This window comes from Tinamus guttatus, unplaced genomic scaffold, assembly GCF_059628265.1.
Source record: "Tinamus guttatus ecotype Peru unplaced genomic scaffold, ASM5962826v1 Tinamus_guttatus_pri_ptg000247l, whole genome shotgun sequence".
NCBI lineage: Eukaryota > Metazoa > Chordata > Aves > Tinamiformes > Tinamidae > Tinamus > Tinamus guttatus.
The window spans coordinates 8,011,333-8,025,237 of NW_028288781.1; the positions used below are offsets into that span (position 1 = coordinate 8,011,333).

At 61.7% G+C, this 13,905-nt stretch overlaps 1 protein-coding gene across 1 annotated transcript; it reads right to left on the reverse strand.

Moving 5' to 3' along the window:
- Positions 1–1,846: 1,846 nt before the first annotated feature.
- On the reverse strand, positions 1,847–6,235 carry TEX261 (testis expressed 261). The gene is made up of 6 exons (XM_088526632.1): positions 6,124–6,235; positions 5,308–5,387; positions 5,059–5,212; positions 3,587–3,654; positions 2,398–2,500; positions 1,847–1,968 (listed from the first exon to the last, which is right to left on the reverse strand). The coding sequence occupies exons 1-6, from the start codon at positions 6,191–6,193 to the stop codon at positions 1,853–1,855; spliced, it is 591 nt and encodes a 196-aa protein (XP_088382758.1). The 5' UTR covers positions 6,194–6,235; the 3' UTR covers positions 1,847–1,852.
- Positions 6,236–13,905: the final 7,670 nt, after the last annotated feature.

The following is a 13,905-nucleotide window of genomic DNA, read 5'->3' on the forward strand; positions in this document are numbered from 1 at the left end:
ATTCCAACAGCTCCCAGGTGGTTTTCCCATTGTCCAGCAGCACAGAGGGATGCGCTCGGCACCTGCACGGTGCCCAGCACGTCCCGTGTCCCCGCTGTCCCTGTGTCCTGCTGCAAGTCTGTGCCCATGGAGTCCTGGGGCTGCTGGCCACCGTTGGAAGCACAGCTGTGAACATGGGGCTGTGGGAGCCTCCCGCCACCCCGTATCCTGCATCCCGCGGGCACCGGCGCTTCACAGACCACCCTGAAGCTCCCACCCCGCTGCTCCCATCCCCATGGACAAAGGGAAGTAGGTGGAAATCTGTTTTTTGGCCTAAACATAGACAAGTTTTGACCTACCCCTCAGGCACCGCTGTGCCCAGGGGAGAGCTGAGGAAAACTGGTACACGGGTCCGGCAGGAACCAGCCCCCACTCCCCACAGCCTCCAGGGAAAACCACACCCCGGCAGCGGGGCTGGGAGCTGCTTCTCCATGGGCCTCCTGCCTCCCCGGCTCCTGCCCTCGGTTCCTTTCCGCAAGTTTTCCTCACTATCAACCCTCTTGTCTTTGCATTCAGTGTCCCGTTAACAGGAAAAGACCCATTTGGGAGCCAGGAGCCTCCTCTGCGCCACAGACATTCCCAGTTTCCAGCGCCCCGGCGCCTGGGCTGCATTGACCAGCGCCGCGCGGGGCTCCGGATCCCTCTGCTCCCGGGGCGCCGCTCTCCTTTCCCACTTTCTCCTTTTCCACCATTTCTCTTGCAAATAAACCAGGAACCTCAGGGCACCTGCATGGCCGCGTCCTCACGTTGCACAGGGGGACACTGTTCCCTGTGGCTCCTCAGTAACGAGGCAGACGTCACCTACAGCCTTTATTAGCCAGGAATCACACTCCTAGGAACGCAGGAAAGAGCAGACACTGGTGCGAGCGGGGCCCTAAACAAGGGGCCGCAACCGAGCGCAGGGAAAACAATCCCTTTTCTCACCAACGCCTGCGGAAGGTGCTCTGGCTCCTGGCTAACGTGGATTTACTTCTGGCACCCACCAAAGGTGACCAATAAAGAAATGCAGAAAGGAAAACAATGATTTTCTTCCCTAGAAGGAACAAAAACGGAGGGTTTCCCATCTCCTTCTCAGCAGAGTCGTCTACGTTTTATCTCGAGGGAATTGTGGTGGGCTGGTGAGTTCAGTGAGACCCAGTGGAGCTGGAGACGCTGGCTCTCCCGACCCCCGTTCCGGAAAGTTGTTCTCCAGGCAATGCGGCTCCCGGCGCTTCCCAAACAGCAGGAGCTGCAGCAACTTCCAGGCCCTTAACGCAGGCGTCCGCCAGAACCAGAGGAGACCAAAGTGGGCGATTCCATTATTAAAAAGAAAGGGATATGAAGTCCTTCCAGGTCACTTTCCCAGGCATCCGAGCGCGCTGGGGCGCCAGGCAGAACCGCATTCCCAAGGCCAGGAGCGCTGTGGGACGCCAGCATCCTGCAGCGCCGCAGCCCTCCTGGCGCTGCCACGGAGCAGCTCCACAGTTCGGTTACTTCATTCCGTTTGTTTCTGTGTTTAATTAATGGCTCTGAGTAGAAGTCAGTTAAGTGTCGGCCGTGTTAGCTGCCACACGGCGGGATCCTTCCCCCTGCCCAGCCGTTTCGCGCAGGGGCTCTGGGCTGTGAGGCCGAGAGGACGGCAGCGCCGCACGGGACAGGCAGTGCCAGAGACAGGAGGCTCCGGGCATCCTGTGGGAGTCAGGGATGGAGCAGAGCTGTGGAATGAGGCCGAGGAGCCCTCCCTGCCCGTGTGTCCGGCGGCAGCTCCGGCCCCGGCGCTTTCTCCGGGGCCGCCTCCATTCCGGCAGGGCAGGCGCGGGGCCGGCGCTGCCCCTCAGTAGATCTTCTGCCGGCTGGGCAGGATGGCCTCCTTGACCAGGGAGAAGACGAGCAGGATCCCGGAGCGCTTGCCCCTCTTGCCCTTGGTGAAGTAGTTGGAGACCACGTCATCTGCGGGGCACAGTGGACAAGTCAGGCACGGAGCCGCCACTGGGGAGCTCCTCCGCATGCGACTCCAGGGCCAGGCACGGGGCAGCTCCAAGCCCTCCACTTCCATGACTGCTGAACCTCAGCAATCCTCCCGCTCCAGGAAGCCACTCGCAGGAAGCTCAAACCCTTCCACAGCTCTAGCATGAAGGGGGCCACGCACCCCAGGACGAGGGACGCGGTTCCATAAGGCAGCACCGGGATTGGAAATAAACCCGGAACATCCCTCCATGCACTTGCCTACATGGCACACAGGGTAGTGCTGGACACAGCCCCTTCCCCGGCACTTTGGGGAGGTTTCACCCCACCCGGCTTGAGCTGCCCCCTCTTCCCCGCTCCGCGCACAGGGCTCCCTGCATACGGCACTGGCGCTGCCGGGACACGGGCACTCACCTCCCGGCTGCACCGTGGAGGGCAGCACGTTCTCTCCAGCTGACAGGGACACGAAGAAGGCGAAGGGGATCAACCACAGGCAGAAGGTGAAGTAGGCGAGAACCTGTGGGCACAGAGGGGAGCCCTGTCGCAACAGCCTCAACCGCGGCCAGGCGCAAAGCGGCACCGAGGGCAGCTCTGAGGCACCTCCCGCCTCCCCACCCGGATATTCCACACGACATTCCCTAGGTTTCTACCAGATCCCCCGGATACAGGGGGCTCTGCAGTGGGAAAGCTGTCACCGAACCTCTCCTTCCCGCAGAGCCAAGAAACAGGCGTCCTGGGTGGTGGGGACAGGGCTGGAGAACTTGGCAGCTTCCCAGGGAGGACAGGGAAGCTCCCAGCCGTGCAGAGAAACCCCTGCTCTCCAGCCAAGGCTTCCCACAGCCTTTGCTCTACCCGAGAAAGCAGGATTTTGAAGAGCACAGAGCATAATTAAACCAAGAGGAAACCGCCTGGGCTGTTATGGCTAATAAAACCCTCCTCAGGCCTAAAAGCAACAGGCAAGACCTGGGTTTGCTCCCCTGGGGCAGGACATGAATTTTGCACTAGTAGGAAGGGCACCCAAAAAGCTCGTTAGGAGACTACTGCCCAGCTCTGTCCTGGGAGGGGATGATCTGCGCCAACCCACACCGGCCACCTGCGGCACAGAAAACACTGAGAAAGGGCTACATTTCATAGGGGCTTCGGGTTTTTCCTAATTTCCATTAATTGGCAGCTACTGTTGGGCCAAAACAGGCCCCTTTGAGTCTTTTTGTCCCTTGGTCAGTGTAAGGGTGGCAAGACAGCTGAGCGAGGAGATCAGGGACACAAAAATAGCAAGAGCAATTATCCCAAAAAGGACGCGATTCGTGTTCAGCTGGCAAAAGAAAAATTCTCCTTTGCCTGACTTGCAGAATGTCAGAAAAAAAACCCTGCACCCATATTTCTGCCCTTCAGCTGGCCCAAAAAGCGCCAGGCCCACAGAGAAGGGTCCAGGAATGACACTGGAGTGTCCCCACTGTGTTTAAGTAGAGAAACCCTCTAGGGAAGCTCCCAAAACACTCGCCGTGCATTGGACAACTGCCTGAGCTCGGGCAGAGCCCGCTGCCCCCTGCCCCCTTCCCACACATGCTGCTCGGAAGGGCACGGGACGGCGGGTCTGTCTCACCTCGGAGAACACGTAATACTCCTCCGCGAAGTACTGGAAGGCCAAGTAGTGATTGAGGATAACCAGCACTGCCAAGAGAAACACAGTCAGTGCCGGGATGAGGAGGAGAGCGGCTGCTCGTGCCGAGGTCCCCCCGCTGCCACCAATCTCGTTGAGAAGCAGCTTCCCGCCCACACCTGGGACTGGCTAGTGCTGAAATACACCCGGGTGCCCCAGCCTGGGTCTGACTTCATTTTATAGCTCATTTTCTTGCTCTGCACAGCCTGAGGCGAGTCCCCATGCTCCCGTGCTCCATTCCTGCTGTCCTGGGGCATTCCGGATGCCCAGCCTGGCACTCACTAGCGTTGTGTGACATTAAGAGGGGCAGTGGAACCCGTGTGTCCAAGAGCTGCTGCCCACTCTGCGTCTGGAAAACAAGGCAAGCTGGAATGTGGCCAGGAGAGCAGGGCTAGCGCTGTCCTCGGCATGGGAAACACCGCTCAGCTCCCTGAGGCCCGCAATCCAGCTCGCTTTGGCCTGTCCAGCCGGGATGCCAACATGACTCTGGCATCCTGGAGCGGGAGATGTCCCCAGCACCAAAAGCCACGTCCTGCCCCGCTCTCCTGGGAAGCTGCTGGAGAGCTGGGAGGATCCGTGCACTGCTGAGGCACCCAGATCCACTCGATACACCAGCAACTGAATGTGTTGCTGCAGATCACTGGGAGCAGAGAGCCCCAGGACCTCCCAGCTCCGTGCTCGGAGCGCGTGGGGCACCGAGGAGCCCTGCCAGGAGGAAACCACGGGACCCGCTTGGTGCAACCCGGCCCCAGAGCCTCTTCCCTCCCACCCGCCCCATGGCCTCGGTGCTTCCCTGCACTCCAAAGACACTCAGAAACCCCCCTGCAGGAGTGATCCCGGCCAGGCCCTCAGCTGGATTGAACCCAGGCGACGCTGTGTCCGCGTCTGCTTCCCAAGGGAAATGTCCCGGTGCTCCCGATGCCGCAGCTTCCCCGTGCGCAGCGAGGGAGAGCCGGGAGCCAGACCCGCGGCTTAGACTCCCCAGGAAAGGTTCAGTGAGAAAGGGAAAAATTCCCATTTTAAGCTCCCTCAAACACATTTTCAACTTGATTTCCTCCGGCAATCGTGGTGAATTCCTGGATCCCACCTGAGATGTTTCCCTGAAAACTTCCTTTTCTCTAAACCCCAGCTCCTCACAGCAGCGTGCTGGCCATTCTCTTTAGGACACGCAGCTCCTCCCAGGGAAAAGGGAAACCAGGGATCGCCAGACGCTTCCCGGAGCGCTGCCACATGACTCCGGGCGCTCCGAGGGCGCTGAGCAAAGCTCAAAGTCCCGGCGCCCCGCAGGCCCACAGCCAAACCCCAAACTTTGCCACCCTCTGGCTGGGGCTCACACTGCAGGGGAGGGAGAAGGACCAGCAGGAGGACAAAAAGGGGGGAAACGGGGATCGGTGCTCCCAGCGGGAGGGACTCACCGCAGGAGAGGATGAAGTTGGGTGACGTGAGCATGATGAAGGGGAAGGTCTGCAGGAGGCCGAAGTAGACGAGGTTGGTGAAGAGCCCCACGGCCACCATGAAGCCGGGGAAGCGCTCGAACACGTAGAGGCCGGCGAGCACGGCCGTGGAGAGCTGTGGGGCGGAGAGCAGCTCAGCGCGGCGCCCAGGCACCCCCGCGTCCCGGGGCGCCCCGGGGATGGCACCGCCACGGCCCCCCTGCCACTCACCCAGATGAGGTACTTGATGATCCTGCGCGTCACCACCGTGTACTCCTCGATGAGCTCGGCCAGGTAGTAGAGCCCCGCGGCTGCGGGAGAGGCTCCTTCAGCACGGGGGGACGCGGGGGGACACGAGGGAAGGGGGGACATGGCGGGAGGATACTGGGGAACATGGGAGGGAGAGATATGGGGGGACGCAGGGGGATACGGGGGGACATGGGGTGGAGAGGAATGTGGGGATACCGGGAGGGAGGGATATTGGGGGACACAGAGGGGGAGGAGGCAGGGGGGACAGGGGGAGGATGTGGGGGAACACAAGGAGGGACACAGAGGGACATGGGGGACCATAAGGGGAAAACAGGAGGACACCCTGGGGGGATGGCACAGGGGATCACGGGGGACATGGGAGGAAAAGAGGGAACACACGGCGGGGACTGTGTGTGTGACACAGGAAAGGGACATAGGAAGGGAATACGAGGGAACAGCACAGAGGGATCACGGCGGGGACACGAGCAGGGACACAAGAGGTGGGTACGGGGGGACACAGTGGGGAGAGGGGCAGGGGGGACAAATGGGGGGACACGGAGCGGGGGACACGCGGCCCCGCGCCCGTTCTGGGGGGGCTGAACCCCAGGACCGGCCTCCCCCCCGCCGCCGAGAGCTCAGGGCCCGCAGCTCCCCCCCTCCCGCCTCTCCCCGGTATATCGCGACATAACGCTCTGTCGAGACAGAGCCCAAGCCAAGTGCAGGCTCCTCGCAGAGCGGGATGCAAAGGCCGCGGAATTGCCCGTCCCCCAAGGCCAGGCCGGTGCCGCGGGCGCTCACCGATGGCCAGCGTGACGAAGGCCACCTGGATGAGCAGCGAGAGCCAGCTGAGCGCGTACAGGAACCACATGGCGCGGCCAACGGAACCGCCAACGGAACCGGAGCCGGAGCCGCCGCCGGGCCGGGCCGCGCCGCACCGGAGCCGCCGCCGCTTCCGCTGGGGCGGCGGCGCTGCCCACGCGGCGCCGGAAGCAGCGAGCGCCGCCGCCAGAGCGCGCCGCGGCGCCACAGCGGCCCCTGCTGGCGCGGAGGGGAGTGCGCAGCCCCGCGGGGCGGCGACGCGCGGGGAGCGGGCACCCCCTATAGGGACCGGGATGTATAGGGACCCGACGACGTCCAGGGAGCGGGCATCCCCTGTAGGGACCGGGATGTATAGAGACAGGGAACCCCTATATAGGGACCCAGTGACATATAGGAACCCAGCACCTGTAGGGACAAGGCACTCCCTATAGAGCCCCAGTGACATATAGGGATCTGGCATGTATAGGGACCAGGCATCCCCTATAAGGGACCTGGCACATATAAGGATCCAGCACAAACAAGAAATAGGCGCCCCCTATAGGGACCCAGCACATATAGGGACTGGGAACCACCCCCCGTATGGACCCACCGATGTATAAGGACTGGCCACCCCCTATAGAGACCCGAGGATTTAAAGGGACCGGGAACTCCACTTTAGGGACCAATGACCTATAGTGACATGACAAAGTATAGGGACCAGGCACCCCTTTAGGGTCCAGGAAACATATACCAATCAGGCACCACATAGGAACCCGGCACCCCTGCAAGGACTGTGCAACATATATGGACCCAACCCGGCAGAGATGCTGGTTCTTATACATTGTTGTATCTCTAAATGATACCTGGTCCCTATGTATTTCTGGGCCCTTAAAGGGTTGACTGGTTCCTGTAAGTTGCTGGGTCTGTGTAGGAATCCAATGACCCAGCATCCCCACAGGGATCTGATACACCTATAGGTACTGTGTAGGGAGCTGACAACATATAGGGACTGACACCATATAGGACCCAGCACTGCAGAGGAACCCGATACCCCATGAAGGCACATGGTAACATATAGGGAGGGACCTGGCAATGAGGAGGGGCAATGAGGTGCATCCTCATATGGATCCAGCACCACTATAGGGACCCTTCACATGTACAGAGATCCAGCACTCATACAGGGACCCAGCACTGCACGGGGAGCCAGAACACCTGTGGGAGTCTGGCACCAGCACAGGGATCTGGCACCCACAGTGGTACCTGGTAATGTATAGGGACCTGGCATTCACATAAGGGCCCAGCACCCACAGAGGGACCCTGGCAAAATATAGGGACCCAGCACTATACAGGAACCTGACAACATATAGGGAACTGCCACCCACAAAGGGACCTGGCATGAATATATGTATCCAGCACACACAGTGGGCCTTGGCACCTGCAAAGGGAGGTGGCACCATATAGGGACTCAGCACCCGTATAGGTCCTGGGCACTATATAGGGATATAGCACCTAACAGGACCTGGTACCTACAGAGGGACTTGGCACCGTGTAGGCACCCAGCACCCACCTATGAATCCAGCACTCATAGAGGGAACCTATGCCAGGACCTGGCACATGTATAGGGAGCTGGAATCTCTGTAAGGACCTGGCACATACATAGGGCCTCACACCATAAATTGATTCAGTATCCCTATACTGGGATGCTGCTACATAGTTACCTGACAGCATATAAGGAGCTGACATTCACAGAGGGACCTGGCACCCACATATGGATCCAGAACTCATATAGGCACCCAGCTCCTGTATATGGACCTGGCACCCCTGTAGGGACCCGAAACCATTTAGGAATCTGGCACCCATATAGGGACCCAGCAGTGCATGAGGATTTGGCCCTGCATAGGGACACAACAACCATGATGGGACATGGCACCCGCAGAGGGACTTGGCGCCAAAAGGAGACCTTGCAACTGTATAGGGACCCAGCACCCCCCAGGTCCCAGCACCTGCCTATAGATCCAAGCACCCATAGAGGGTCCCAGAATCTGCATAGGGATCCAGCATTGTAAAGGGACCCAGACACTCACTGGGAGCTGACACCCCTATAGGGACCTGGCACCCATATAAGGCCCAGCAATGCATCAAGATCCAGCATCATAGAGAGACATGGCACCCATGTACGGATCCAGCACCTGTCCAGGGACCCAGCACCCATATAGGGATCCAGCATCCATATAGGGATGTGGCATCTGCACAGGACTTGGCACCCACACAACGATGATCCTGGCACGCATACAGGGACCTTCCTGTGTCCATACAGGGTCCTAACACTGGCACTGTGCAGCAATATGGGGGCTCTGGGCATCCATATAGGGACCTGACAGCCCCATGGGGGCCTGGGTTGGGACCTTGTACCCTATGGGGACGCCCCCCTCCCCCACTATAGGGACGTCCGGGCCCCCCGGGTCCCTCACCTGCATGGGGATCCCTGCCCCACATGCAGCACCTCCTGTCCCCATAGCATGCTGGCTGGAGGTCCCTGCCCCACCCCACCATCAAGGTCCTGCCCCAAGACCTGGGGACAAAAACGGGTGGTTAAGGGGCTGCTGAGCCCAGGGCTCAGGTGGCTGTGACCCTAGGGACACAGCAGTGTCCTGGGGACATGGAGCAGTGTCCTGGGGACATGGGACATGACTGCGTCCCCAGGAACAGGGGATATGACTGACTTCAGAGATGCAGGACAGGACAGCGTCCTGGCGAAGAGGGAAGGGACAGCGTCCGCAGGAACAGGGGACAAGATCGTGTCCCTGGGGACATGGCATGGGACAGTGTCCCAGAGTGACATGGTACATGACAGCATCTCCAGGGACATCCCTGCAGCCTGGCTGTCCCTGTTGCATCTCCCCGCCTGCAAGCACCGGTGGGGGCATGCACCCGCATCCATGCATCTGTCCCTATGGGTGCGTGCACCAGCACCCATGCACCTGCACCCATGGGTACATGCATCTGCATCCATGCACCCCCTGCACCCATGGATGAATGCACACGCACACATGCACCTTCACCCATGCACCTTCACCCATGCATCTGCACCCATGCACCCGCGCACCCCATGCACGTGGCCCCCCAGCCCTGCGGCCACCCCCACGCCCCCTCCCCGCCGCGTCCCCTCCCTGCCCAGGCCGCGGGGACCCGCTGTGGCCTCTCTGTCCCCCCGCTCGCCCCCACCGTGCTCGCATGCGCCCAGCGCCCCAGCAGGGCCAGGAGGGACAGGGCCACCGCAGCGGCGAGTGACACGGCCGCAGCGGAGACTCCGCGCGACCTCGCGGAGAGGATAACGCGAAGGGACGTGCGCCGCTGGCCCCGCTGCCCCCGCTGTCCCTGCTGCCCTCGCTGTCCCTGCTGTTCCCGTTGTCCCTGCTGCCAAGGCAGCTGCTAGGGACACAGGCGCTGTCTGCTCGCTGCCCCTGTCGCATCCCAGCGTGTTACTGCAGGGATGTGGGAGCTGCACATCAAGCATCCCAGGGTTATTGGAGGGATGCGGGAGCTTGGCACAGGGCATCCCAGGGTTACTGGAGGGATATGGGGGCTCCATGTGGGGCATCCAGGGCAACTGGAGGGATGCGGGAGCTCTGTGTGGGGCATCCAGGGCTATTGGAGGGATGCAGGTGCTCCATGTGGAGCATCCAGGGCTATTGGAGGGACGCAGGAGCTCTGTGTGGGGCATTCCGGGGTTATTGGAGAGACGTGAGGGCTCCTCACGGGGCATTCCGGTACCGCAGTAGCTGTCCCCTCCTGTGCCTGCTGGCTGTGGCGGGCACCATCTGCGTCCCATTGATTATTCATGTCGTCTTCCCCATAGGGCTGTGCCCCTGCACGTGGGGGCCCACTTGGGTGCTGGGTAATGGGAAGCACCCTGGGGACACGGAGAGGGGGTCTCAGTTGGGCTTGGGGACACTGCGCGGTCTTGATCCAGGCTGGCACCCCAGGGGCACAGGGCAGCAGCCAGCTGGTCCCTGGGGGCAGCGAGACCATGGGGACAGTGGAGTGATGGGGAACACAGGGATTTTGGGCAGTGGGGTGACAGTGCAGGGACCATGGGGACAGTGTGGCCGTGGGGCAGGTGGCATTGGGGCTGTTGTGGAGATGGAGTGATGGTGTCACTTGTATCAGGGAGACAAGTTGTCAGGGGCAGGGCGGTCTCCTTGGCTTCTGCAGGGAGGGGAGGTGTTGTGTGTGTGTGTGTGCAAATGTGTGCAAATGTGTGCATGCATGAGCATGTGTGCATGAGTGCACATGCATGGGTGCATGCATGCATGAGCGCATGTGCATGAGCGTGTGCGCGTAAGTGCATGTGTACGTGTGCATGAGCATGTGTGCATTGCTATACATGTATGTGTGTGCAGGGGTGCATGTGCACTGGTGTGCATATGCACCTTTGTGCAGGGGTGCGTGTGCATGTGTGTGTGCATGGGTGCAGCTGCGTGGTAGGCGTCCCCGTCCCCGTCGTGGTGGCAGCGGTGGCTGCGCAGGGCTCACGCATGTCCGCGCGTCCCTGCTGGCACCGCCTGCTCGCTGACTGCGCACTGACCCGCGCGCTTGCCCCAGGCCTGGCACCCACCATGGGGATGGGGACAGAGACAGGGACGGGGCCTCATCCCACTGGTGCCGTCCCCTTCCTCGGCGCTGCTGCCCTTTCGCCCGGGCTCTTCAGCTTGCTCCTTCCTGGATCCGCCCCCCCAGCTTTGCATGGAGAGATGCCTGGTTTTATCCAAACCATTCTCATTTTGCTGGAAAAGGGGAGATTTTCTACCAGCTCCCAAAAGCTGGGTACAAACCGCCGGGTGGGAGCAGCCGCAGGGTGAAACGCAGGGCCGGCAGCAGCCAGCGGCTGCAGAGAGAAGGGAGCAGCAGCCCCTGCTCCCCCGTCTCCTCCCCCCGCCGCTGATTTATTTTTATTCCCACTTCGTTTTTCCCTATTTCATCCCAGCAACAAGATGGCTGCGAGCGGGGAGCTGCCGGCAGCAGCGCCCGCCCCGGTGACAGCCGCTGCTGCAGGAGCTGCCACTGTCCCCACGTCGTCCCCACCCCGCCGCGTGCCCCGGGGACGGGGGCTGCTCAGGACCCTTGGGGACCATGCGGGGGCTGCGCGGGGCACTCAGAGCTTTGCAGGGGCTATAGGAGGTCTGTGCGGGAGCTACCGCAGCCCCCCAGCCTGTGACCCTGAGCTGGGGGGGGAGTGTTGCATCCCCATGGATGGGGTTTGCCTCCTCATTCCTGTTATTCCTTATGAATGGGATTTGCCTTCCCATTCCCATGCATCCCCATGGATGCGGTTTGCACCTCCAGTCCTGAGCAACCCCATAGACAGGGCTTGCCCCACACCCCAATTCCCATGCATCCCCACAGATGCGATTTGCCCCCCTGCTTCCTGTGCATCCCGATGGATGGGATTAGCACCCCATTCCCATGCATCCTCACGGATGGGACTGCCCCCCCCCCCCAATTTCTGTGCATCCTCATGGAGGTGTTTGCCCCCACCTCGCCCATTCCCATGCATGGATGGGATTCACCTCCACATTCCCACGCAACCTTCCGGATAAGGATCCCCCCCATTCCTATGCATCATGATGGATGCAATTCCCCCTCATCCCTGTGAATCTCAAGGGATGTGGTTTGCACCCCTGTTCCCGTGGACCCCGACAGTTGTGCCCCCTGCAATCTCCATGCATCATCCTGGATGGAGTTCCTCCCTCCCATGCACCCCAAGGACGGGGTTCCCCCCCACCCCCGTGTGTCCCAATGGATGCAGTTCCCCCTCATCCCCATGCACTCCATGGATGCAGTTTCCCCCCATCCTGGCGCATCTCGATGGATGCAGCCCCCGCCCAGCCCAGCACACCCCAATGGATGCAGTTCCCCCCATCCCCGTGCACCCCAGTGGATGCGATTCCCCCCATTTCCATGCATCCCGATGGGTGCGGTTCCCCTCATCCCCGTGCACTCCAGTGGATGCGATTCCCCCCATTTCCACGCATCCCGATGGATGCAGTTCCCCCTATCCTCGTGCACCTCAGTGGATGCGATTCCCCCCATCCCCACGCATCGCGATGGATGCGGTTTCCCCCAACCCCGTGCATCTCAGTGGATGCGGTTCCTCCCATCCCCATGCACCCCAACGGATGCAGTCCCCCCCATCCCGTGCATCCCGATGGATGCGGCTCCCCCATCCCGGCGCACCCCACAGACGCGGCTCCCCCATCCCGCGCAGGGCCGCGCTGTCCCTGCGCGGCGCTGATGCGGGCTGACACGCGGGCGCAGCGCTGCGCGCTCCGCGGCCCCGCTCGCTTGACGCTAATTTGCTCGGTGCCGCGCGGCGGGTCGCGCTCCGGTCAGCCTTGCCTGATCCCGCGGCCGCGGCGCGCGGGCGGCGCTGCCTGTCGGCTCCCCTTACCCTGACGCGCTCCCCGAACCGTGAATGCTCCGCGGCTGGGGACGGGCCACGTGCGCGGCGCCCACGGGGACCCGGCCCGCAACGGCACCGCCCGCGCGGCGCTCGGCACCGCAAACGGGCCGGCAGCAGGGCCCCATGGGTGACACTGGATCCAGCAGGTCCCCATGGGTGATGCAGGAGGCCAGCAGGGCCCCATGGGTGACAGCAGAGCCCACAGGCCCCTGCAGGGTGATACAAGAGGCCAGCAGGTCCCCATGGGTGATGCAGGGGGCCAGCAGGGCCCCATGGGTGACAGCAGAGCCCGCAGGTCCCCACAGGGTGATGCAAGAGGCCAGCAGGTCCCCATGGGTGATGCTAGATCCAGCAGGTCCCTGTAGGCAGACACCAGATCCAGCAGATCCCCACGGGTGACAGCAGAGCCTGCAGGTCCCCGTGGATGACACTGCATCCAGCACCCCATGGGTGATGCAGAAGGCCAGTAGGTCCCCATGGGTAATGCTAGATCCAGCAGGTCCCTGTAGGTGGACACCAGATCCAGCAGATCCCCATGGGTGACAGCAGAGCCATCAGGTCCCCACAGGGTGAGGCAGGAGGCCAGCAGGTCCCCATGGGTGATACTAGATCCAGCAGGTCCCCACAGGGTGAGGCAGGAGGCCAGCAGGTCCCCATGGGGTAACACTAGAGCCAGCAGGTCCCCAGGCATTGATGCAGGAGGTCATCAGGTCTCCACAGGTTGATGCAGGAGACTAGCAGGTCCCCATGGGTGACACCAGAGGCAACAGGCCCCCACGGGGTGAAGCTATATCCAGCAGGTCCCCATGGAATGATGCAGGAAGCCAGTAGGCTCCCATGGGATGACAAGAGCCAGCGATTCCCCACGGGGTGATGCAGGAGACCAGCAGATCCTTATGGGGTGACACTAGACCCAGCAAGTCCTCTTGGGGTGATGCAGGACAGCAACAGACCCCATGGGGTGACTCCAGAGCCATCAGGTCCCCATGGGGTTGTGCAGGAGGTCAGCAGGTCCCCAAGGGGGTGACACCAGATCCAGCAGGTGCCCATGGGGTGCAGGAGGTCATCAGGCTCCAAGGGTGGTGCAGAAAGCCAGTAGATCCCCACAAAGTGACCCCAGAGTCAGCAGGTCCCTACTGGTGACCCCAGCGCCAGCAGGTCCCCATGGGTGTCTCCAGCACCAGCAGGTCCCCATGGATGGCTCCAGAGCCAGCAGGTCCCCATGAGGTGACACCAGAGCTGGAGATCCCCATGGGTGGTCCCAGAGCTGCAGGTCCCCACAGGTGGCCCCAGCACCAGCACTGCCAGGTTGCTGCAGG